This window comes from Crotalus tigris, unplaced genomic scaffold (assembly GCF_016545835.1).
Source record: "Crotalus tigris isolate CLP2741 ecotype Arizona unplaced genomic scaffold, ASM1654583v1 scf7180000017631.5181431, whole genome shotgun sequence".
Classification (NCBI taxonomy): Eukaryota; Metazoa; Chordata; class Lepidosauria; order Squamata; family Viperidae; genus Crotalus; species Crotalus tigris.
Genome location: NW_024096525.1, coordinates 1334405 through 1356638, shown reverse-complemented (window position 1 = coordinate 1356638; position 22234 = coordinate 1334405). Strand labels below are relative to the sequence as shown.

General features: G+C 40.7%; 2 protein-coding genes across 4 annotated transcripts in view; one reads left to right on the top strand and one right to left on the bottom strand.

Moving 5' to 3' along the window:
- The first annotated feature begins 31 nt into the window (after positions 1 to 31).
- Positions 32 to 15268, top strand: PGM3 (phosphoglucomutase 3). 2 transcript variants are annotated; one of them, XM_039334459.1, is made up of 13 exons: positions 32 to 170; positions 839 to 1102; positions 2311 to 2495; positions 4156 to 4223; positions 4916 to 5049; positions 5690 to 5885; positions 7344 to 7501; positions 8532 to 8615; positions 10671 to 10769; positions 10941 to 11057; positions 12387 to 12509; positions 13169 to 13342; positions 14333 to 15268. In XM_039334459.1, the coding sequence occupies exons 2-13, from the start codon at positions 899 to 901 to the stop codon at positions 14417 to 14419; spliced, it is 1629 nt and encodes a 542-aa protein (XP_039190393.1). In that variant the 5' UTR covers positions 32 to 170; positions 839 to 898; the 3' UTR covers positions 14420 to 15268. The 2 variants fall into 2 exon arrangements, with proteins under 2 accessions (XP_039190393.1, XP_039190394.1); XM_039334460.1 differs by having other exon boundaries at positions 38 to 170; positions 897 to 1102.
- The window catches only part of DOP1A (DOP1 leucine zipper like protein A), a 64267-nt gene continuing 57082 nt past the window's right edge, over positions 15050 to 22234 (bottom strand). For both annotated transcript variants that reach the window (XM_039334454.1, XM_039334455.1), the window contains exons 33-37: positions 21249 to 21385; positions 18360 to 18415; positions 17000 to 17164; positions 16148 to 16277; positions 15050 to 15630 (exon numbers count right to left, since the gene is read on the bottom strand). In XM_039334454.1, coding sequence (XP_039190388.1) covers positions 15325 to 15630; positions 16148 to 16277; positions 17000 to 17164; positions 18360 to 18415; positions 21249 to 21385 — 794 coding nt within the window. In that variant the 3' untranslated portion in view covers positions 15050 to 15324. The remainder of the gene's footprint in view (positions 15631 to 16147; positions 16278 to 16999; positions 17165 to 18359; positions 18416 to 21248; positions 21386 to 22234) is intronic.

Sequence of the window (22234 nt, the reverse complement as noted above, 5' to 3'; positions counted from 1 at the left end):
CCCTGGAACGGCGCTTGGGCTTTGCAACACGCTTCGTTCGGGCCCCCGCACGCTCGGCCCTCTGATTGGTGCATGCGGGAAAGGCGAGAAGGAAACGTGTTCTGGGCCGATCCCGGAAGGGCGCCTCAGAGGTGGGCGCCGTCTCTTTGCCAGGCTCCAGAGCGCTGCAGGTAACACGGTCGCTTGGGTGGCTTCGGTCGTAGATCGTTCCAAAAAATGGGGGAGGCTTCCTGCCCACAGAGGCTCATGCGTGTTAGAACTCTGCCAACAAATCATTTAAAGCATAGTTTTGATTGTGGGAGGTGGTTGTGATTGAAATTGCGATGGGCTCCTGTAATTGAATCTCTAGTTTGCAGTTTCCTGGATATCCAGAAAAAGACTGATATGGAAAAGGAAAGTAACTAATCCCCCAAGATCGGTTTCGGTCTTCTCCCCTTTGGTGCCCAAGCAGTGAGGCGACCTGGGATTGTCAGGGGTAAGGAACAAAGTCCTTGTGAAGTTCCAGGGATTCTCAACCTTGGCAACTTTAAGACTTGTGGACTTCAACTCCCAATAATTCCTCAGCCCAGCAAGCTGGCTGAGGAATTCTGGGAGTTGAAGTCCACAAGTCTTAAAGTTGCCAAGGTTCAGAACCCCTGACAGACCGGGATAATGAAGTTGCAACACTTTGTACTGCCATCTGCGCTTTTTAAAGTCTTGTCTTATAATTATCTTGGCAAATAATACTGGTAAAAAAAACCACAACCTACTTTTTTTATAAAGCATAAGGAATAGATTCTATTGTGAATGAAATTCAGTTCTCTTTCCTAATAATTTACAGCACAATTTTGATTTGCAGGATCTCCACCTCTAACTTTGTGGCAATAAGTTAGTGTTATTTCTTGTGCGCTCTACAGAAATGGATTTCGAAGCAGTCACAAAATACTCAAAACTGCATGCTAAACCTCTGGGACTTTTCCTCCAATATGGAACAGCTGGGTTCCGTTCCAAGGCAGGAAACCTCGACCACGTCATGTTTCGTATGGGACTGCTGGCTGTCCTGAGGTCCAAGAAGACCAAATCCGCTATTGGTGTGATGGTTACAGCCTCTCATAACCCTGAAGTAAGAAACTGGACATTTCAGAGGAGGAGAACAGCTTTTGTGTAGGAGCTCTTGTTCTAAGGTTATTTGGGCCTTGAAAACAATGTCTACTAACTGTTAACTTTCTGTACAGTTAAGATGCCTAGTTTAAACTGGAAAATATTTTTTTAATTAGCATAATTTTAGAATATAGGTAACCCTTGACTTACTGTCAGCCATTGAACAGCCATTTGAAGTTACAGTGACCTCAGAAAATGGGATTGTGGCCCATCAAGCACCATTATAAAATGCCATGTTCCCCCTGGTCACATGGCTGCATTTTAGGTATTGAACACAATTCAACTCTGAGCTACAAATATTCTATATTGGTGCATTTTGGATGCTTGACAGTTGACTCAAATTTACAACTGAGTGTATCATCCTGTGGTCACTTTTTTTGCAGATTTCTGGCAAAAGCACCCATTTGGGAGAATGGATTAAATGACTGTGGTTCCTTTAACAAATGTGTGATTTTGATTTATGACTATTTCTTAAGGACCACTGTAAAAACAGTCAAAAAATTGGGTCCAGTCATTTTGGGGGCCTGGGCTTATAATCACAATGATTTATGACTGGAATTCTGGTCCCAATTGTGGTTGTAAGTTGAGAATTACTTGTAGTGTTACGTGTAAGCTACGTGTTAAATCTGATTGATTCATTGTTTGGGTATAACTTGCACTTCCTGGAACTTTCTCATAATGCACTCTGTCTTCTCTGTTCAATTATTTACCACACAAATATTATGCATGTTTACTTTGAAATAAGTCATTGAGTTCAGTGGTGCTTTTTGCAAAATAAGCATGAACAGGAGCTTTGACTTTTCCCTCTGACTTTTCAGTAAGATTAAATCATTTTACCTTTTTTGACATTCTTTTTGAAAAAGCACTTACAAGTTTTGGTACGCTTGATTTAATGTTTTATTTTTATTTATTTATTATAAAGGTGTCGCACTTCAAAACAGTTTTCCTTGGGCAATTTACAACACTATATCTTTTAGAGATGGGCACGAACCATTTTAAATTCCAAATAGTCCATTCTGTTTTAAGTTTGAAGCAAGTGTTTGGAGTTCCAAAGACTTTGAATTTGAAACTTTACACACTTTTAATATATTTCTTTGCTTCAGAGAAACCAAATCTTTTTTCTAAACATGCCATTAGCTTTGATAGTGCTAATTTTCTGCCTTCCCCCAGGAAGACAATGGCGTGAAGCTGATTGATCCTTCAGGGGAAATGTTGGCCCCTACATGGGAAGAACATGCCACATTGTTGGCTAATGCAGAAGAGCCCCAGTTACACTGTGTCCTGACTGAGATCGGCCAGAAAGAGGCAGTGGACCTTCAGAACAAGGCCTTCATTGTGATTGGTAGAGACACTCGGTAAGCCAGAAAGCCGATACATATCTTTCAGGTCAAAGGGCAATATATTGTTCATCAGGCTGTTCATTGGGATCAAATGAATTCACATGAAAGATTCACCTGGACGTTTCTGAGACTTGCAGAAAATGTTGGATGACTATGGTTACTATGGTGCCAACAAGCAGACTAAATACATCCATCTCCTTCAACTTTACTTCCACAGCACAGTGAGAAGAGTGTGGTGTAGACCTGTAATAGCCTGCATTCATCCATGGCTTCCTGATGCCTTTTTTATGTGTCTATTTTGTGTTGGTTTTGCTTATAACAGTGGTTCTCAACCTGTGGGTCAGGACCCCATTTGGGGTCGAACGACCATTTCATGGGGGTCGCCAAACAAGGCTGTCCATCATTTTTCCCCCCTTTTCTTTGGCCACGCCCCTGGCACCCAGTGATGTATAAGTGGTTGGGGGTCACCACAACATGGGGAACTGTATTATGGGGTCGCGGCATTAGAAAGGTTGAGAACCACTGGCTTATAAGAAGCAGCTGGGAATGTGTATAGTTTAATTCCTATAATAGAATAGAATAATAATAGAATAGAATAGAATAGAATAGAATAGAATAGAATACTATAGAATAGAATAGAATAGAATAGAATAGAATAGAATAGAATAGAATAGAATAGAATAGAATAGAATAGTTGGAAGGGAGTTTGGAGGTCTTCTAGTCCAACCCTTTGCAGGGAACCCTATACCATTTCAGACAAATGGCTGTCCAGTCTCTTCTTTAAAACTTCCAGTGTAGGAATATTCACAACTTCTGGAGGCAGGTTAATTGTTCTAACTGTCAGGAAGTTTCTCCTTAGTTCTAGGTTGCTTCTCTCCTTGATTAGTTTCCACCCGTTGCTTCTTGTCCTGCCTTCAGGCGCCTTGGAAAATAGCTTGACTCCCTCTTCTTTGGGGCAGCCCCTGAGATACTGGAACACTGCCATCATGTCCCCCCTCGTCCTTCTCTTCATTAAACTAGAGAAGTTTAATGAAGGGACTGCTGGGACTGTTAAAGTGATATCCTATTTTATGACCACATCATTTAGCAATGGAAATTCTAGTCCCAATTTCTGTTATAACCTTGGGACTATCTGTAGTAAGTGGAGTGGTACATGAAACAAGTGGTTCTTAATGCACCCGCTTGTTGCTCTGTGCTTCCCTGTGGTGGCCTGCATGATTCCTTGCAGAGGGACAGGCCAGTTCCTCCCTTCCCCATCGTCATTGCGTTTTCCAAGGGCATCTTTTATCCAGCTCAGAATTGGCTTTAACCCTCTCTCAGCAATGGCACCTGAGAGTATAGGTCTGTTGGCAGACACCTACTTGGGTGAAGGCAGTCACTCTTTGCCAGCCCACATAAGCCATCTAAAGTGCTGTGAAGAAGAAAGATGGGAAGCAGATGTATAAAATATATACATAGATGCCATATGAATCATTGGGAACACCGTGAGAAATGCCAAGGCCTTTTCGGTGGATCCTAATTAAAAACCTGCCTAGAACTCTTTGAGTTGCTCAGCTGCCAACATTCTTTCCCTTTGCAGAAAGAAATCTTACTTGGTAAGTATTTGTGTTTTAGCTTGTACTTTGGTGTAGCATTTTTAACAAAGCATTTGTTTGTTTCTGTGTGCTGCTTGCAGGCCAAGCAGCAAGGAGCTATCCCAATCAGTAATGGATGGTGTCTCTGTCCTCGGAGGTCAATATCAGGGTACGTTTGCTCTTTGATTGCCATTCGGTTACTTATCCTGATGTTGAGATTTCTCCTGTTTGGTCTGTGTAGGTGTAAGGAAACTGTTTGGGAAGTCTGGAACTCGGGGGCAGAATTATGCTTTGTATGCAGGAGGTCTCTGACTCAGTCTTTGAAATCTCCAGAGCTGGAAAAGACTTAATTGAAACCCAGGAGAACTATTCACACTTGTAATAGATAATACAGATCTCACCTAGCCAGCAGCCTGACTCAGTACGAGGCAGGAATGGAACTTGTAGCCCTGCTAATGTGTTAACTACAACTCCCAGCATTCCTTAGAATTGATTTTTTGGACGGGGCTACTGGGAATGGTAGTTCCACAAAATCTGGATGATTACACTTCCCTTTTCTGGTAAAGGGCTTTAGTTTTGCACAGGTAAATGAGGAGCCCTGGCGGCGCAGTGGTGAGAGTGCAGTATTGCAGGCTGACTCTGCCCACACAGCAGGAGTCCGATCCTGACCAGCTCAAGGTTGACACAGCCTTCCATCCTTCCGAGGTCGGTAAAAAGAGGACCCAGATTGTTGGGGGCCATAGGCTGACAGTGTAAACTGACCAGAGAGGGCTGTAAAACACTGTGGGACAGTATATAAGTCTAAGTGCTGTTGCTATAGGTAAATGAATGCTTGACTCCTCTCTCTTTCTCTCTTACTAGACTATGGCTTAGTAACAACTCCACAGTTACACTATATGGTCCGTTGTCACAACACTCATGGCACCTATGGAACACCAACAGTGGAAGGCTATTATCAAAAGCTCTCCAAGGCTTTTCTGGAGCTTACAATGCAGGTAAAAAGAACCATCTTCCCTACAGAGGAGACCTGGCTTGGATTCTTAAGGGCATTTATTAAAAATTCGTGAAAAATGTTCTCCCTAGAAGAGAGTCCTTTTAAGAATAGCTATAAAGCCAGCTAGGGTATCAACACTCTCAAAGCATAAGCTAATGGATCAGAATGGACTTTTTGTCTTACTGAAGAACCTTCTTGGGAAAGTTTGCTGTTCTTGACTCTATTTGCCTTTAAATATGTGTAAAGTATTTTTGCTGAAGCAGATGTATAATCTTACAAGCCACAGTGGACTCTCCTGCACCTTTTATTTATAGTGCCCAATGCTGTAGTACTGAAATTCATTTATGACATTTTTAGCCTGGACTTGTTATTTTTGTAAAATATGTTCTTAGCCTCTGATGAGCTATGTAATGAAACTAATGTAATTAAAACAAGTTGTAGTGGTAGGACAGACCCCATAGGGCAGGGGCAGGCAACCTCGGCTCTTTTATGACTCGTGGACTTCAACTCCTAGAATTCCTGAGCCAGCCCGAGGTTGCCTACCCCTGCTCTAGGGTGTTGGAAGTCTCGTCTCCCTGAAACCTGCTGGAGTCTACCCACCCTTCTTTCCTGAGCTACCCTTTGGGTTTTTTTTTCTACAGGCTGCTCCCCAGAGGGATGGCTGTGGGGGACTGAAGATTGACTGTGCAAATGGCATAGGAGCCCTAAAACTCAAGGAAATGGAACCCCATCTTTCAGAGACCCTGGCAATCCACTTGGCCAATGATGGAAGGGAAGGGAAACTCAACCACATGTGTGGGGCTGATTTTGTCAAAGTTCACCAAAAGCCTCCTGTAGGTAGGACACTAGAAGACTAGGCCTTTTTAAAAATATTTAATAAATTTATCCCCAAACCTAAAGTCACCTCAAAGAGAAACAGGTGGAAAACAAATCTAATAACAAACAAATAAATAAATAAGCAGTGGGGTACCACAAGGCTCTGTCTTAGACCCAGTACTCTTCAATATCTTCATTAATAGATGAGGGAATAGAAGGGGAACTCATCAAATTTGCAGATTACACTAAATTGACAGGAATAGCCAATACCCCAGAAGACAAGCTCAGGATCAAAAAAGATCTTGACAAACTTAAACAATGGACTCTATCCAACAGAATGAGTTTTAATGTGGAGAAAAGCAAAGTTTTACATTTATGCAGGAAAAGTCAAAGGTACAAGTACAGATTAGGCGAGACCTGGCTCAAAAACAGTAACTGTGAGAGGGACCTCTGAGTCCTAGTGGATGATCACATGACAATGAGTCAGCAGTATGCAGCAACAGCCAAAAAAGCTAACACAATCCTGGGTTGTATAAACAGAGGCATAGAATCAAGATCACACGAAGTATCAGTACTGCTTTATAAAACCCTAGTATCCCCATCCCATGGTCACATGATCGCGATTTGGGTGCTTGGCAACCTGTTGGCATATATGATTGGTGGTCAAATGCCTGGTGATCATGTGATTACCATTTGCAGTCTTCTGTGTTGGCTTCCCCAGAAAGGCAGTGGGGAAGCTGTTTGGAAAAGTTGCAAATTGCTGCTGAAGAGGTCTCCTTGTTTCTAGAGCTGACTGAAAAAGCTGCCTGCCAAGGGGAGCTAAATTCCTTTGGCAGGATGCTGAAGTGGAGCTAAAATCCTGACAATACCAGCTCCATTCATGCATCCTGCTGAAGAAGTTCCTTTCTGTGCATGCAAAGGAGCTGAACTCCTTCAGTAGATCAGTTGCACCCCTTTATTAACATTCTGACCCTTTGGTAGATTTGTGGTAGAAGGGGAAACTTAAAAGTTACTTTTTACCGCAGAGAATATCTATGCCTAACTATCTATACAACTCAAAGGTGATCAATAAACATTTCTCTAAACGTTGCTAGGTTGTAACCCGACCTGCTTGCATTGGCCATATTGGCTAGGGCATATGGATGCGGAACGTCATCTAAAGGACCATATGTTGCCCATTCTTGGTTTAATTCGGCAGTTTATTTTGGAAGTATATAAAACCCATGACGTTTACTCTCTAAATCAGAGGTCCCAACCTTTTGGGCACCAGGGACCGGTTCCATGGAGAGAGGTTTTTCCGCGGACTGGAGGGAGCGTGGTTTTGTGTGCTGCCTGCATCCCGTGAATGGGGCTTTGCTTGTTTGTGTGGACCGGTTGCTGGCATGCCGTGGCCTGTTACTGGTCCACAGACCAGGGGTTGGGGACCCCTGCTTAAATTCTTGCCAACAAAAACTTCTGCATTGTTATTTTGCTTGTTAGGACTACAAATGAATCCTGGTGAGAGATGCTGCTCGTTGGATGGTGATGCTGACCGAATTGTTTACTACTATGTAGACTCTGCTGGCCATTTCCATCTTCTGGATGGAGATAAAATAGCAACTCTAATCAGCACTTTTCTTAAAGAACTTCTGATAAAGGTAATTGATTTCCTTTGGTTAAAACATTATTCTACATTACCATGATGAACAAATAGATCTTTCCTGGTGTACAGTAAACACAAATACTTGTATATTTGAGATATCTTCTATGTGGAAAGAATATGCAAATGAAATGCCATTATGAAAAATTATTATTTCTTTTTCCTAAACAGATTCCCACAATAATAATAATAGCTGTATAGTCATCTTTCTTTTAAAGAGATAAGATAATTCCTTTGGAGAAAAGTACAGTGAATTATTGATAATTTATTTTAAGAAAAATACAGTAAATTATTGTTCCCCAAAGTATAATGCTACTGTTTGGATGGGAGCTGTGTTGTATTTTGCAAAATACAACAATTGGCTGCTTCTTGGATTTCAGTGAAAATTAAGCACAGCAGAATTATTGATAGGGTCAGATAGGGCATTTCCTCAATGGATTAAAAACAGATTTATAAATTGCAGTAAACCAAAATTACATATAAACCTAGACTGGTTTATTCACAGAAACTTGCAGTAAAACCTTAGTTTTACAGACCCTCATTCAGAGGAAATTGGATGGACTTCACTCCCAAATAATAGTCAAACTTTTTCTGAAGTGGTACACACCATTGACATAACTGATACCACTAATATTGATGGTATTAAGTTATACAATTACAGGTGGTTAGCTTTAATGACACATTTCCTCTCCAGATGGCCTTGTTAAATCAAAGTTATACTATACAATCTAAAAATAATGTTAACTGTAAAAATAAATCTAATATATGCTCTGAAACCTAGCTTGTACTATTAATAAACATTTTTTTTTTTTTTGCATAATCTTGATCTTAAAAGTAGGTTCGGTTAATAGTTAACATGTTCTTCCACCCAAAAAGGGAGGGCAGTGCTGTTGATCTTTAAGGTCAGTAGAGAAAATACTGCCATCTCTTTGTAAATTTAAGTTCTTAAACTTCAAAGGTAAAAAATCCATGTAGTTCTTGTGAAGTTGAGTCTTGTTTGTGGAATGTTCCTTTCTCTGCTTCTTCAGGCTGGGCAAACCTTATCTTTTGCAGTAATACAAACAGCTTATGCCAATGGAAGCTCTACTGGTTATCTGGAACAAACCATGAAGGTATGAAGTCGACTTCTTCCAGTCTTAAACAAGCCAGCAAAATTACCATGGCTAAAATATCAACATTTTTAACATGGGGTAGAGAGGGTGGGAGGTTACTAATTCCAACAAATGTGGGGGTTTTTTTGTGTGTAATGCCTACCTACAGAGAAACTAGAAGTGCTTACCCCAACAAGCTAGCTTCCAGATGTGCTGGACTTGCAGCTTTTCTCTTAGTAGCCTGGGGTTGACAGTGATGCTTTGCAATACATCTGGAAGACAGCAGGTTGGAGAAAGCTAGACTGCTTTTTTTTAAAAAAAGAATTAAAACATTGAAATCATGTTATTCCCCCCTCCATGTCAGGGGTAGGGAACCTTGGCTCTTTTATGACTGGTGGACTTCAACTCCCAGAATTCCTGAGTCAGCATGGCTGGTTCAGGAATTCTGGGTGTTGAAGTCCACAAGTCATAAAAGAGCCAAGGTTGCCTACCCCTGTCTTATATATTCCAAATACTCTGGATTTCATGAATATCACTTAAAAAAAAATCAACCCTGTCTGTAATGTATGATCCTTACGTGTGCTGCTTTCTGAAAATTTGGAGTTTTGTGGCAAAGCATGAAAAGTTTTAGGAAAAAAATTCCAAAACTCGCTTCCATTTTTTTATTCACACACTTTTGAGTACCTGAGAATTGGGAGCAAAGGCATGACTTGTTCCTTGATGGGAAGGCAGCACAACGTGAATGCCGTTTCTTGGAGGCAATTACTTACCAGAAAATCAGTTGCATTTTGTTTTATTTGATTACTTAACTGGGATAGCAGAAGCCCCCTCTCTTTCTGTTGGGTATTTTTCTAAAGTTCTCTGGCTGCATTTATACAACACACTTAAACTGGTTATAGCATTGTTAACTAGCCAAATGGCTTGGATTCATGCAGAGGGCTATACGCCTGCAAACCTAATCAAGGTTAGCATTAGCCATGCTTTCCTTACTGTGCAAGTATTTCTGATAGATCTTGATCTACCCCAGTTCAATTGTGCAGGCCGGGCATGCTGCCTATCCTGTCAGCCAAAAAGTATCAGCTGGCGGGGACTAGAACAGTGGTTCCCAAACCTGACAATTTTAAGGCATGAGGACTTCAACTCCCAGAATTCCACAGCCAGCGTTGCTGGCTGTGGAATTCTGGGAGTTGAAGTCCTCATGCCTTAAATTGTCAAGTTTGGGAAACAGTAGACTAGAAGACGGGCCTTTTCTGCAGTAGCCCCTGCTCTGTGGAAAATCCTCCCCACGGAGATTAGAATGATCCTAATCCTGCAGGATCCAATCTGGGTCAGTCACTGGGACCAGAGGTTTAGTCTTCTGAGCTTTGGGACTCGTGCTGGAGCCCGTCCTCAGGGGACTTCTCCCTTACCAGAGAGCGAGAGAGAGAGCTCCTGTTAAGGAACTTCTTTTTAACACACTCTGCTAGAGAGAAGTCCCCTAAGGATGGGCTCCGTCAGGAGTTTGAAAGCTCGGAAAACTAAATCTCTCTGGTCCCGGTGACCAACCCAGATTGGATCCTGCAACATTATTCCGGGACATGTATATTTGCCTTCATTCGGTCCTTACCCTGTTAGCCTTTCCTAAAGCTTTAAAAACTTGGCTGTGTTCCTGACACTGGGACCCTGAATGTATTAAAGGCCCCACTTCTTGGTTTTACGGTTAACTGGTGAACTATCTCAGCTGCAGTGTATATTTCTTTCGGAAGTTTTTATCGTTCTTATAAATGCTTTTTGTTGTTTTAATAGTTTTGGAAATTGTAAGCTACCTAGAGTCATTGGTTGAGATGGACGACTATAGAAATTGAAATAAATAGAAATTGAATGAATGAATGATGCCGTGTGTGAATCCCCCCAGGCTTCTTTTGTTGGTGATCGGTGCCACTGGTGTAATGCACTTCTTGTCATTGGTCAGGCATTCCTCTTCTGAGCCTTCTCCCCTCAAAGGGAACGCTGACTTTGCATGTTCCAACATTTCAAAGATTACGTTGCTTGTAGTGCAGAATTATACACTCAGCATATTTGATCTCTCTTTCTTAGGTGCCTGTTCACTGTGCCAAAACAGGAGTGAAACATTTGCATCACAAGGCCCAGGAATTTGATATTGGCATTTATTTTGAAGCAAACGGTCACGGCACAGTAAGTATGTATTGGTTGACACAAAGAAGTTTAGAGCTTGTCAACAAGAGTTTAAATTTAAACTGATAAAAGCATCTCTTTCTGAGTGTAAGGGGTGGGGTAAGAGAATGTTGATTGTGCTTCTCTCCCGTTTTTTCTTCTGTTGATATTCCTCTGTGTTTTTCTTTCAAGGTATTGTTTAGTAAAGCCGCAGAGGATAAGATAAGATACCAGGCAAAAGAAGAACGAGATGTCCAAAAAAGGGAGGCTGCAAAGATGCTTGAAAACACAATTGATCTGATAAATCAGGTAGGAGTGTTGGTGTATTACTAAAGAAACTTGTCTGTAGTTGTCTTGAAATAAAACTTGGCTCCTATTTGCACACCTTATCTATTCATTGAGTTTCATGGGTAAAAAATACAGAAGTGATTTCCCATTGTCCTCTTCCCAGATGCGGGTTTGTTTTCCTTGTCTTCTCAGATATGCACCCAGGAAAGATCCTGCTTAGCTTATTAAATCAGCAAAGCTAAAGAAGTTTATCTAAAGAAGTTCGAAGCTTTCCAAATATTTGTCTTGAAAAGGGCACAATGGAGGTATTTTGAAGAAAATTAACAATCTAGGCTCTATCTGAGTCACTGAGTATATACTGTTCTTCTTTTTGTTCTAAATCAGTTAAAATTCTCAAAAGTATATACCATTTCAAATCAGTAAATAAGGAGTCACCATTTAAAGGTGTAATTTAAAACGAGTACAAAACCTGATTTTGTTCCAGTATGACTGTCCTTAGTTGGGATGCCTTATATAAGTGTAGCCTTAGTTTTTAAAATTCTTAGTGATCCCATGCAGTTGAAGATTATTGGGAGAATCTGCAAGGCTTTTATGATACTGCAAAACTGAGAGAGAATAGTAGGGTGTATCTTTTAAATAGTGTAAGATCCCATAGGTAGTAGGCTTCTTTTTTCCCCTAAGCAGTAAGAGTTGGAAATTATCTGTAATAGCTCCGTAGCTATTTTTCTGTACTGGTGTGGTTTGAATCACTTAGCTGACATAATCTCTATTCTGCTCTACTGACTGAAAGAGCAACTATGTTTTCAGGTGTTGGTTCCCGATTCAGCAGAAGCAGAAGTGGGAGAAGCAAATATGGGAACATGATTATACTTTGGTGATCGTGAAAAGCCAGCATCTAAAAGGCTTTTGTGTGGATTTTAGTCTCAGAAGCATTTAGCTTTTTAGCATTTAGCATTTAGGTTCATTCAAACAAAAGCTTTTTGTGAACAATAAGCAAAGCAGAGTTTAGTAATCAGTTAAAAAACAAAACAAATTGGGAAAGAATAAAAAATTGCTTTCTGTAGTATCATTTTGATGTAGAGGCAAAAGCTCCTTACATTGCTTATTCTTACCATAATCTGAGTCAATTTTACTACCATAATCTGAGTCAATTTTACTACCAGTTTAACTCATCTGCAAAGCAAGATCCTGCAATTAGTGCTTGGAGAACAATGAAATCAGAAGGTAGGACCCAGGGTTAGAATCCGTAATGTTTTATGAAGTATCTGTATGAGAGATTTTGAGTTATCCAGGTGTGGAAGAGATTTGTTTTTCTTTCCTTTTCTTTCCTTTCCTTTTCTTATGCTCTAGACGGTTGGTGATGCTCTCTCCGACATGCTTGTGATTGAAGCCATCTTGGTGCTGAAGAACCTCACAATTGCACAGTGGGATGCTCTGTACACGGATCTTCCAAATCGACAGCTCAAAGTGAAGGTTAGCTGGGAACCAGAATTAAGTGGGTTGTAACCATCTGTGCAAAAAAACCCCTTTTTTTTCCTGGATAGAAGTGATCCAGAGATGTAAAAACCAGAGGGGGAAAAAATGAGTAACGTCAGCTGCAGTTGCAGGGAGGAAAGGAAATAAAAGCCGTGGTACATTTCCTATAAGAGATGAGAAGTTGAACCAATAAGTCCTCTGAATATCTTAGTCATCTCAGCAATCTAGTAGACAGTGTGATGGCCAAAAGAAATAGACAGAGTCTACTGTGGTTTTATCACGTCGAAGCACTTGAATAATGAGTACCTTTAAATGATAAAAATCTTGCAGGGCTAAACCAATCTTAATAAATTTCTTTTACATTTTTAGAGCTAGCATCATAGAATCTCTCATTAAAACAGGGGTGTCAAACTCGCCACGTCACATGACGTGTCATGACTTTTTCCCCATTGTCAGCGCTGTGGTGGGCATAGTTTCGGCATGATGCATCCGGCCCGTGGGCCGGCAGTTTGACACCCCTGTATTAAAAGCTCATAGCAACCCTCAGATTTGGATCTTAAATTCTCTTCCTGGTTTTTCCTCATTGGAGACTTGATACAACCAGTTGCAATTTTAGCAGGTTAGACTATGTTACTTGTTTTTCTCTTGACGTGCAGGTTGCCGATAGGCGAGTCATCAGCACGACAGATGCTGAAAGACGAGCAATTGCACCTCCGGGGCTGCAAGAAAAAATCGACCATCTGACTGAGAAGTTTAAATTGGCTCGGGCATTTGTTCGTCCATCTGGAACAGAGGACATAGTCAGAGTCTATGCCGAAGCTGACTCCCAGGTCAGAATGGATGGGTTTCATTTAGAGCAGGGATGTCCAACCTTGGCAACTTTTAAGACTTGTGGACTTCAACTCCCAGAATTCTCTAGCCAGCATGGGTGGCTGGGGAATTCTGGGAGTTGGAAGTCCACAAGTTTTAAAATGGCCAAGGTTGATCACTCGATTTAGAGTCTCTGTGTAGTAAGTTGGCAAGAATTTCGAGAGCATACAGGGGAGTCCTTTTCTGTCAGTAACATTTTCAAACTAAGTGAATTGCTATAATCTGTAAGTATGCAAGCAACAGTACATAGTCCTCTTGAGGTTTTACCAGCCTCCTTCCTATTTTTTTCTTGAGTTTATTGGGGAGAAGAGAAATGAAGATGGTTCTGTTGCTTGCTCAGAGTCATCTTTATTTTCCTTTCCTTGGTTTTCTGAAGTATTTTCGTGCTGCTATGTTTTTAGCAGCTTTTTTGATGGAAAAAAGTAGGGATTGGGAGTCCGCAGAGAAATTTGAATTCATCTGTTTTTCTAAGTCGAACAATTGCAGAAAACTGAAATGAAGCATAATATGGACATTTCTAAAAAAAAGGAACCTGTCCTTAATTACACTCTCCATTTACTTTTCTGAAGGATATCGTCCTATTTAAGTACATTTTGTAAAAAAACACAAACATGGAATAAATGTAAGCAGCAGATGGGACATAGGTTATTTAACGCTTCTCTTCAGAGCTTCATATTTGATTTAAAAGAGCTTTTTAAAAAATCTGCTCTTCATAGTGGGATGTCTCCCAGGATGATGAGTTATTTAGATTTTCTTCACTGCAGCACAAATTTAAAATTGGCTCCAACTCCGTAATAGTGATGAACACTAAAATGAGAGACTGTGGCATGTGTGGTTTCTGAATGAGTGAGCAAAACAAGATTCTTTCAGAAAAATCTGAATTACATTTAAATGTTCCCCCTAGCTAAGTTTATTTTATATTTACTTTAGTTTCATATTTTTCTCTTTAGGAGAACGCAGATAAACTTGCCCATGAAGTCAGCTTGGCTGTCTACCATTTAGCTGGTGGATTTGGAGACCCACCCAAGGCTGTTTGATGAAATGTCATGCTTGGATCTGAATCATGAAATTTTGTCATATAAAACCTTTACTAGCTGAAACATACTCAACATTTATTATTGTAAAAAAATAATCACTAGGAGTTTTCTACTTCCTGTCTTTGAAATTTCAGCTTTTCAGAAAATTGCAGTCATGACAATCTTACAGTTGGATTCAGGTTCCTATAATCCCTAGGCAAAATGAGGACTGACTGGCTGGGAATGACAGGACTTTCAGTTTAAGCCAGTTGGAAAAGTGCCTGCTGGAGTAAATGTGTACCATGTTAAGAGTAGACTTCAATTATCACCATGTACAACCAGAAAGTTACAGCCAAAAAGCTTATTTGCTGTAAGTTATAAAGGAGTGTAGCATCCCAAACTCTCCCAGAGAAACAATATTCCATACAAGCACTCAACTGTTTTGGGTGACTCCTTGAAGATGTTCGCCATGTCTCACTTATTTACTTGTGAACCCGGAACCCAGCATTGTGGAGATAATTTAGTAAAAAGAACATCATCTTGATGATTAGTGCCTTCATCCAAGTACTGATATATACAAACTACTCATTCATTCCATGTTTGGAAGGTCGGTCCGGTGCAGCAGTCCAGGTGCATAGAAAGACATACAACTAGAAAAATGTGCAACTTTATTGTAAGATTTCTTAAAGACAGACCTCAAGATGACAAAAACAAAATGTACCATAAATATTAGGCACCATAATCAATATGTGCCAGTGATATTTCAACTTGATTCAGGCCACATCCAGAACTTATTTACAAGTATTTAAATTAAATACATCCTGAAGTATACATTACGTACAAAGTATGAAAAAGGAAATTACGTGGAAGGATGGAGTAGTTTCGTTCGAATGTTACATAAGATAAAATATTCTGCCCTTTACATTTCATGTCTTGATGACCCCTTCCAAAAAGTCCTTCTCAACCATTTCTTCAATTTTTTGTCTCACTTTGCTAGAGAATGTCTTTGGGTTCTCCATTTTGATGTCTTTGTTGGGAAAAGAGTTTGGGTAAAGCATGGGGCTCCCTGAATGGCCAATGCTCCTGCTGGTGACTTTGCTGTTGAAGACTTGGCTCAGGACATGGAAGAAGGGGAGGAGCTGTTCAATGCTGCGGACAGCGCAAAGGGTCAGGAGCAAGTGACCGGGTTCCCAGTTCAGAATTCTCCCTGAGCTGTCTTCCTCTGGGTTTTTCTGCAAGCAGCAAGACAAGCATCAGGACCAAGCTTGATACTTTTTTTTCCAAGTTCAACATCTGCACATTTCCTCCAGCCACCAAACCCACAAGTACCGACATTACCGACTCAAAGATAATGAAACATCTTTAACTAAACCTTCTCATCAAAGTCAGCGGTGTTTACTTGTCTATTTGTTAGAAAGCAAATCATTCCAACTGAGAGCACTGAATCGTTCAGTTAAACTGGTTCCTCTCATTTTAATGTACCAAACGATGGGGGGAGAAAAATGAAGTTCTGCAGTGCAACAGTCAATACGGCAAGGCTTAAAAAGCACACACGGCCCTGAATGATCCTGACCCTTTATAGGTCTCCCTGCAATAACTCAGGCTGCCGGTAAAGAGGAAGAACGGTCTTGTTGGTGCACATGGATGTAAATTCCGGTTTTCTAAGGTTTCCCTAGAATCTGAACGGCAGTTATAATTTACCCACTGTTTAGTACCTGAGCCAATTTTTTTTAAAAAAAAATGGAATACCTTTGCCCTTTTTCGTAACAGCTTTGCTAATCGCACAACGTATGGTTTGAATTCCCTCTGGTGGGTGCCTTGTCTTCGCACCTCCAACCCAGAATCGTCCGATGCTTCTGGAATAAAGGCCCACCGGTACCTGTTAAGAGAATAATTCCCTTCTGAACTACTTTGCATATTCATCAAGAAAGATTTGGAAAGAATCCCTCCTTCTGCATTCCTAGAAGTATTCATATCCAGGGCTATATCTAGGCTTATATTGATGCCCAGGACATTAACATGCAGAGAAAACACACAATGCTCTAACTAATACAGTAAAAACTTTGATCAGATCTGAAGATCTGCTATTTTTCAAGGCGATGTTTTGTACCTCTTGTGAAATGGCAATAAAGCCGATGGTGACAGGGAAGGTTTTGTTTCAAAAGTATCTCTAGCTGTGCTTTTTGGGGCTTTATACAATCATGGAATTGGAAGGGAACAATTAGGCCACTACGTGTAATCCCCTTCTCTGTGAAGAAATCCAAATTAAAGGATCCCCAATGATAGCTGTCAAGCCTCTGTTTGAACACAGTAAATGAAGGGATGTGCACCAGTTATCCCAATAACTGGTTGCAGTTATTTACTATTGGGAATTTTACTATTGGATTTTTTTTTTCTAACATTCATTTGAAATTTGCCTTCTAACTATTGGGAATTATTTTTTTAACATTACTTCACAGAAAAAGAGGACATCTTTAGAAGGCAGAAGATAGCTTTTATGACTGCACCAAAAAAACCAACCAACCAACAAATCAACAGCATCCCTTTTAGTACAGTTTTCTCCCATCAAATATATTTCTAGCATTTCTTAATTTTACTTACATCTGAAACTGAGGAAGATTATCAGAGGGTAGAGCAAGGGCCAAATCCAGAAATTTACAAGCTGACAAATAAAGGTTCAACCATCTTTGACTATTGTATGATGTAGAAAACCCATTGCCTCCTGTGTATGTTGTTTCTAGCCCAGCAACAGATGGACCTGAAGTTCTGTAACCAAATGAAATTAATATATAAAAGCGGCAGGTGTGCTTTACAAATGTATACTGACCTTCCATCATAACACTATTTTCCTTCAAAAAAACTGTCTTATGTTATATTTGAACTTTCCTTTAGGTAAATGAGCCTTAATACTAGTGATAAATGAATTTTGGTATATCACTTACAGTTGAACATATGGGAAAGGAGTTCACAAAATAAAGAAATGTTACCATTGGGCAAGGCAGATGAACTTACGAATTAATACAACGAGAAGGGAGCAAATGAATAAAGAAATGCCGGCTCAATTAAATAGTTTAAGACAAGCATCTCGGCTAACCACCTGTTTAAAAATCATAAAACACAAACCAAAGGGGTAATTGTCTACTAATTTGTTCAAAACTATATGAGTGGTGGAAGCAGCAGCAAGTTGCAGACAAAGTTTTGGATGCTAAAGAAAATCCTCCACCAAATGGGAGCCAAGCAAAATGAATCAAAATACAAAATGGCTCAGTGATAGGAAATGGGAGGAATTACTCCCAAATTCTTATGAAAATGCAAAATAGACCCATAAATTGTATTTGGAATAGGTGTTTGTGTTGGTTTCATGACTATTTCTATTTCTGGGGAAGAAAGGCAAGAGGGCAAACAAGTACAAACCCTGACAAAACTGCTAATGTTCAGACATTCAGTATGGCTATGGATCAACCATGCGAGCAATCTGCAGAATTGTGTTTTAAACCAGATGGAAAAAAGAGACCCCATCACATAGCTGGCTTTATCCTTGCTTTTTACAATCTTATCAAAAATTACAAACAATTCTAATAAAAGTGCATTTCAATTTATTAGCTTTTCTTCATCATTTTGTAATACGGGGTCCTTGGCTAAAAATAAGCTGATGTTTGTGACAAGAGGCCTCGGGTTTGGTTGAATAAATGTGTAAATGGGATGAACGACTTCTTTTATTGTAGTTTATTATTCGTACAGATTAGGTCAGGGGTAGGCTCAGGAATTCTAGGAGTTGAAGTCCATGAGTCATAAAAGAGCCAAGGTTGCCTACCCCTGGATTAGGTTATCCAGTCTGGATGGAAAAGTTTTTTCCATTCGTTTAGCATAAAGTAAACTTTTTGTAAAACGTATCAGAATATCATTCGATAGCATTTAACTTACTTTGCAAACAAGAATGAGCCAATCACAGTGACTTTACCTTGAGATATCTTCATCGGCTGTGAGCTCCTGTTCCATAAGTAAAAATACTTGGACCTGAAGGTAAAAAGCACAAAGCACACATATTGTTTGTAAACAGAAAAAAATTAATTTATATCCTGTCTTTCTCTCTTTAGGGTACTAAAGGGAGATATCAGTGTTAAATATAATGTCAACCACTAAACACAGCTAAAAATACATAAAATTACTATTAGTACATCTTAAAAGCCCGGGTAAAGAAGATCCCACTCTTTATTTTTTCCCCCTAGAGGCAAAAGGAACCTGGCTTAAGTGTAAGAACAGCTAGAAGTTAGGCAGATTAGCACTTTTGTTATAAAAATTGCCATCAAATCACCTGCGTCATGCATACAGCTCCAACTGATTCGAGTCTATGACATAACACTATGCAAAGGAACAATGCAATCAAGTTGGGGAAGTGATAACGACTGTCCCAATTTTTGCACACTAATTATTGCTCTCTTTCCTGACGATCAAAGTAACTGGTCCATGTAGTTAACGTCTTTGTGCACAGCAGCAGGATGTGGGGAGCAGCTTAAACATCAAATTATACGGTATTATGTTGTTGTTAGTTGCGAAGTCATGTCCGACCCATCATGACCCCATGGACAACATTCCTCCGAGTCCAGGTCTTCCTGTCCTCTACCATCTTCTGGAGTCCATTTAAGTTCACACCTACTGCTTCAGTGACTCCATCCAGCCATCTCATTCTCTGTCATCTCCTTCTTCTATTGCCCTCAATCTTTCCCAGCATTAGGCCCTTCTCCAGTGAGTCCTTCCTTCTCATTAGGTGGCCAAAGTACTTGAGTTTCAACTTCAGGATCTGGCCTTCTAAAGAGCAGTCGGGGTTGATCTCTTCTAGGACTGACCGGTTTGATTGCCTTGCAGTCCCGGGGAACAGTATTATAAATGTATCTATTTATTATTCAGCCAAAATTCACCAAATCATCTTAATTTGTCATTGGGAAGGGAAATTGGCAAAACAGAACGCCTCCAATATAAAGACTGTATTCATTTGTTTTCCTTTTAAAAGGCTTCATCTCTGCAAGAAAGGGTGCTCTTGGTGCAAGGCCTCTTTCCACTTGAATTTCAATTCCTCCCTGAACATTGAAGACACACATGGCTTTCAAACCTTAACACTTATGCAGGTGTAGCAATCCTGATGTCTAAGGGCCACAGGTGGCTTCCAAATCCCATCAAACTCCTACCTACAACTGTTGAAAATTGGTTGCGGGCTTTCTCTGCTTAGTATACAGGTAGTCCTCAACTTACAACCATTTGTTAGCGCCTGTTCAAACAGTGAGAAAAGTTGACTTACAACCAGTCCTTGCCCTTACATCACAGCATCCCCACGGTCACAGGATCAGCACATGGGCACTTGAAAATAGACATATATTTATGATGACTGCAGTATCCCAGGGTCATGTGATCGGCCTCTGCGCCCTTCGCAGCCATCTTCAGACACACAAAGTCAACGGGGAAGCCGGATTCACTTAATGACCATGGAATTCACTTAACTATTACAGTGACTTCCTTATAGCGATGGAAATTCTGGTCTGAATTGTGATCGTAAGTTGAGGATTATCTGTACATCATTGCCCCATTCAATGCAACCCTACACATCCCCAGTTGTGAAAGGTGGGCCTTTAAAAAGCAAAATACTGCGCTACCTTGAAGATCAAAGTCAAGTTGTGCAAGAGGGATGAACAGGACAATGTTTAACTTTCTGACTGCTCAAGCTCACAGTTGTGTTGTTTAATAATATAACAGCACCAAGAACGATGCCTGGTTAAGCTTCCCTTTTTCATAAAAGAAGAAAAATATATTTCACAACTTGTAGCTCCAGGCTTATCCTGACAGCAAGTATAGGCATAGCGGTTAGACGCTGTTCAAGCCCTTTCTCACTGGGGGATGTCAGATCACTCTCAGCACACTCATCTCACAGGGCTCTTGAGGGCCCAAAATGAGCAGAAAGTGGAACCCAGCAAAGCTGCCTCAGAGGAAAGCGGAACACAGATGTAAGGTAGTATAAGGCAGAATTATGACATTGATTGGATCCATGTAGAAACGACTAAAATTCTATCATGACAAATGAAGTGCACTGATTAAAGGATCCTAGGAGAGGCAGGAGGGAAAGAAGAAGAAGAAGGCCAGGTTCAGGGCAAAATAAGGCTGGTTAGTCTCATTGTGAAGACTATGCACTTCTTCCATTCCTTGGCAGCCCATCGGGGAGCAACAGCCAATGGCATTCGTGACTTGCTGCTTTCCAGAGCCACCTGGGAAAGGGCTTGTGAACTCTGTGGGATTTGGGTCCGATCTAGTCTTATTTTCAGGCAGCCAACAGCAACTGCAATGTCTTGTGGTAACTGGCATTATCAGCGTCAATTTGCTGTATTCAAATAACCACAGCTATTGGTGAGTGCTATCAGCTATGTGACAATGTATCCTTCACATGCAACAACAAATAATTAAATATAAGGTTGGGCAAAGATGGTCGATGATAGAAGGCACTCTCTCTGTGTCGAGCAGGGGTAGGCAACCTTGGCTCTTTTATGACTCGTGGACTTCAACTCCCAGAATTCCTGAGCCAGCATGGCTCAGCTTGGAAACCTCTCCCTTTCCCCTCAGCATGGCTGGCTGAGGAATTCTGGGAGTTGAAGTCCACGAGTCATAAAAGAGCCAAAGTTGCCTACCCCTGGTGTAGAGGGATAACATGTTAATCTCAGCTTTTGAGTGAAGTTCAGAGATGAAATTATGGGCTGTGGTCTTTGACAATCTCCTGGATAGCTTAGAGCCAACATTGAGACATTCTCAGTTCTTCTAAAAAGTGGTCTTCTTTGCCCAGCTGTGGATGATGCAAAGCGGAACTCACCAGCTCTGTGATCATAGTAGGCCAAAGTGAGGTAAGATGCTGTGGAGACATTCTTAGAAGCAAAACTCTGAAAAACAGGAATACTTGGGAGTGAAGGGTAGGCACTTGGGGCAGGCGGAGGCTTTCAACCAGTCTTTCTAAAACAGAAAGAGATGACAAGGATCTGTCAGAAAACAACCACGGCTAACATCTAAAGCTGCAACCTGCTTCAAATAGCTGGAATTAGTGAAGAATATGTATTTAACAATAAAAATCAATTTCATGCAGTAACATACAGAGTGGAAGATGTATAAGAGATGGATCAGACTTCAGCCAAGCTTAAAATACTCACTGATCTAAACTATGAGGCACGAAGATAACAAAAGTTAAAACTGTGATTCGGGACACTTTGCCTATTTTGGTCCAAAATATGCCTACTCCATAACACAAATCTGCCTTTTTCAAATTTAGGCGAGAGATTTGCTTTATGAAAGCAGCAATGGGTTTCCCCTTCCTGATCTGTGGTTCCCTGTTCTCAAAAGTCTTCAGACTTAATGAACCAGATTTGTGAACTGCTGCAGAATGGAAAGGAAATCCATTCGGCTTTCATCACTGGTTGAATGAAACCTTTTAGAATTTTATTTATCCCATATTGCCTAAGCCAGGGGTAGGCAACCTTGGCTCTTTTATGACTCGTGGACTTCAAGTCCCAGAATTTTTGAACCAGCGTGGCTCAGCTTGGAAACCTCTCCCTTTCCCATCAGCATGGCTGGCTTAGGAATTCTGGGAGTTGAAGTCCACGAGTCATAAAAGAGCCAAGGTTGCCTACCCCTCACCTAAGCAAATAGCAGCACATGGCTGATCTTGTCTGGGATAAGAAGTTACGTAGACTTGCGCCTGGTTGGTATTTGGATGGAAGATTAACAGTGTCAGTGCCGTGAGATAGATATGAAACTAAAACACACACACACACACACACACACACACACACAGATACATATATATCC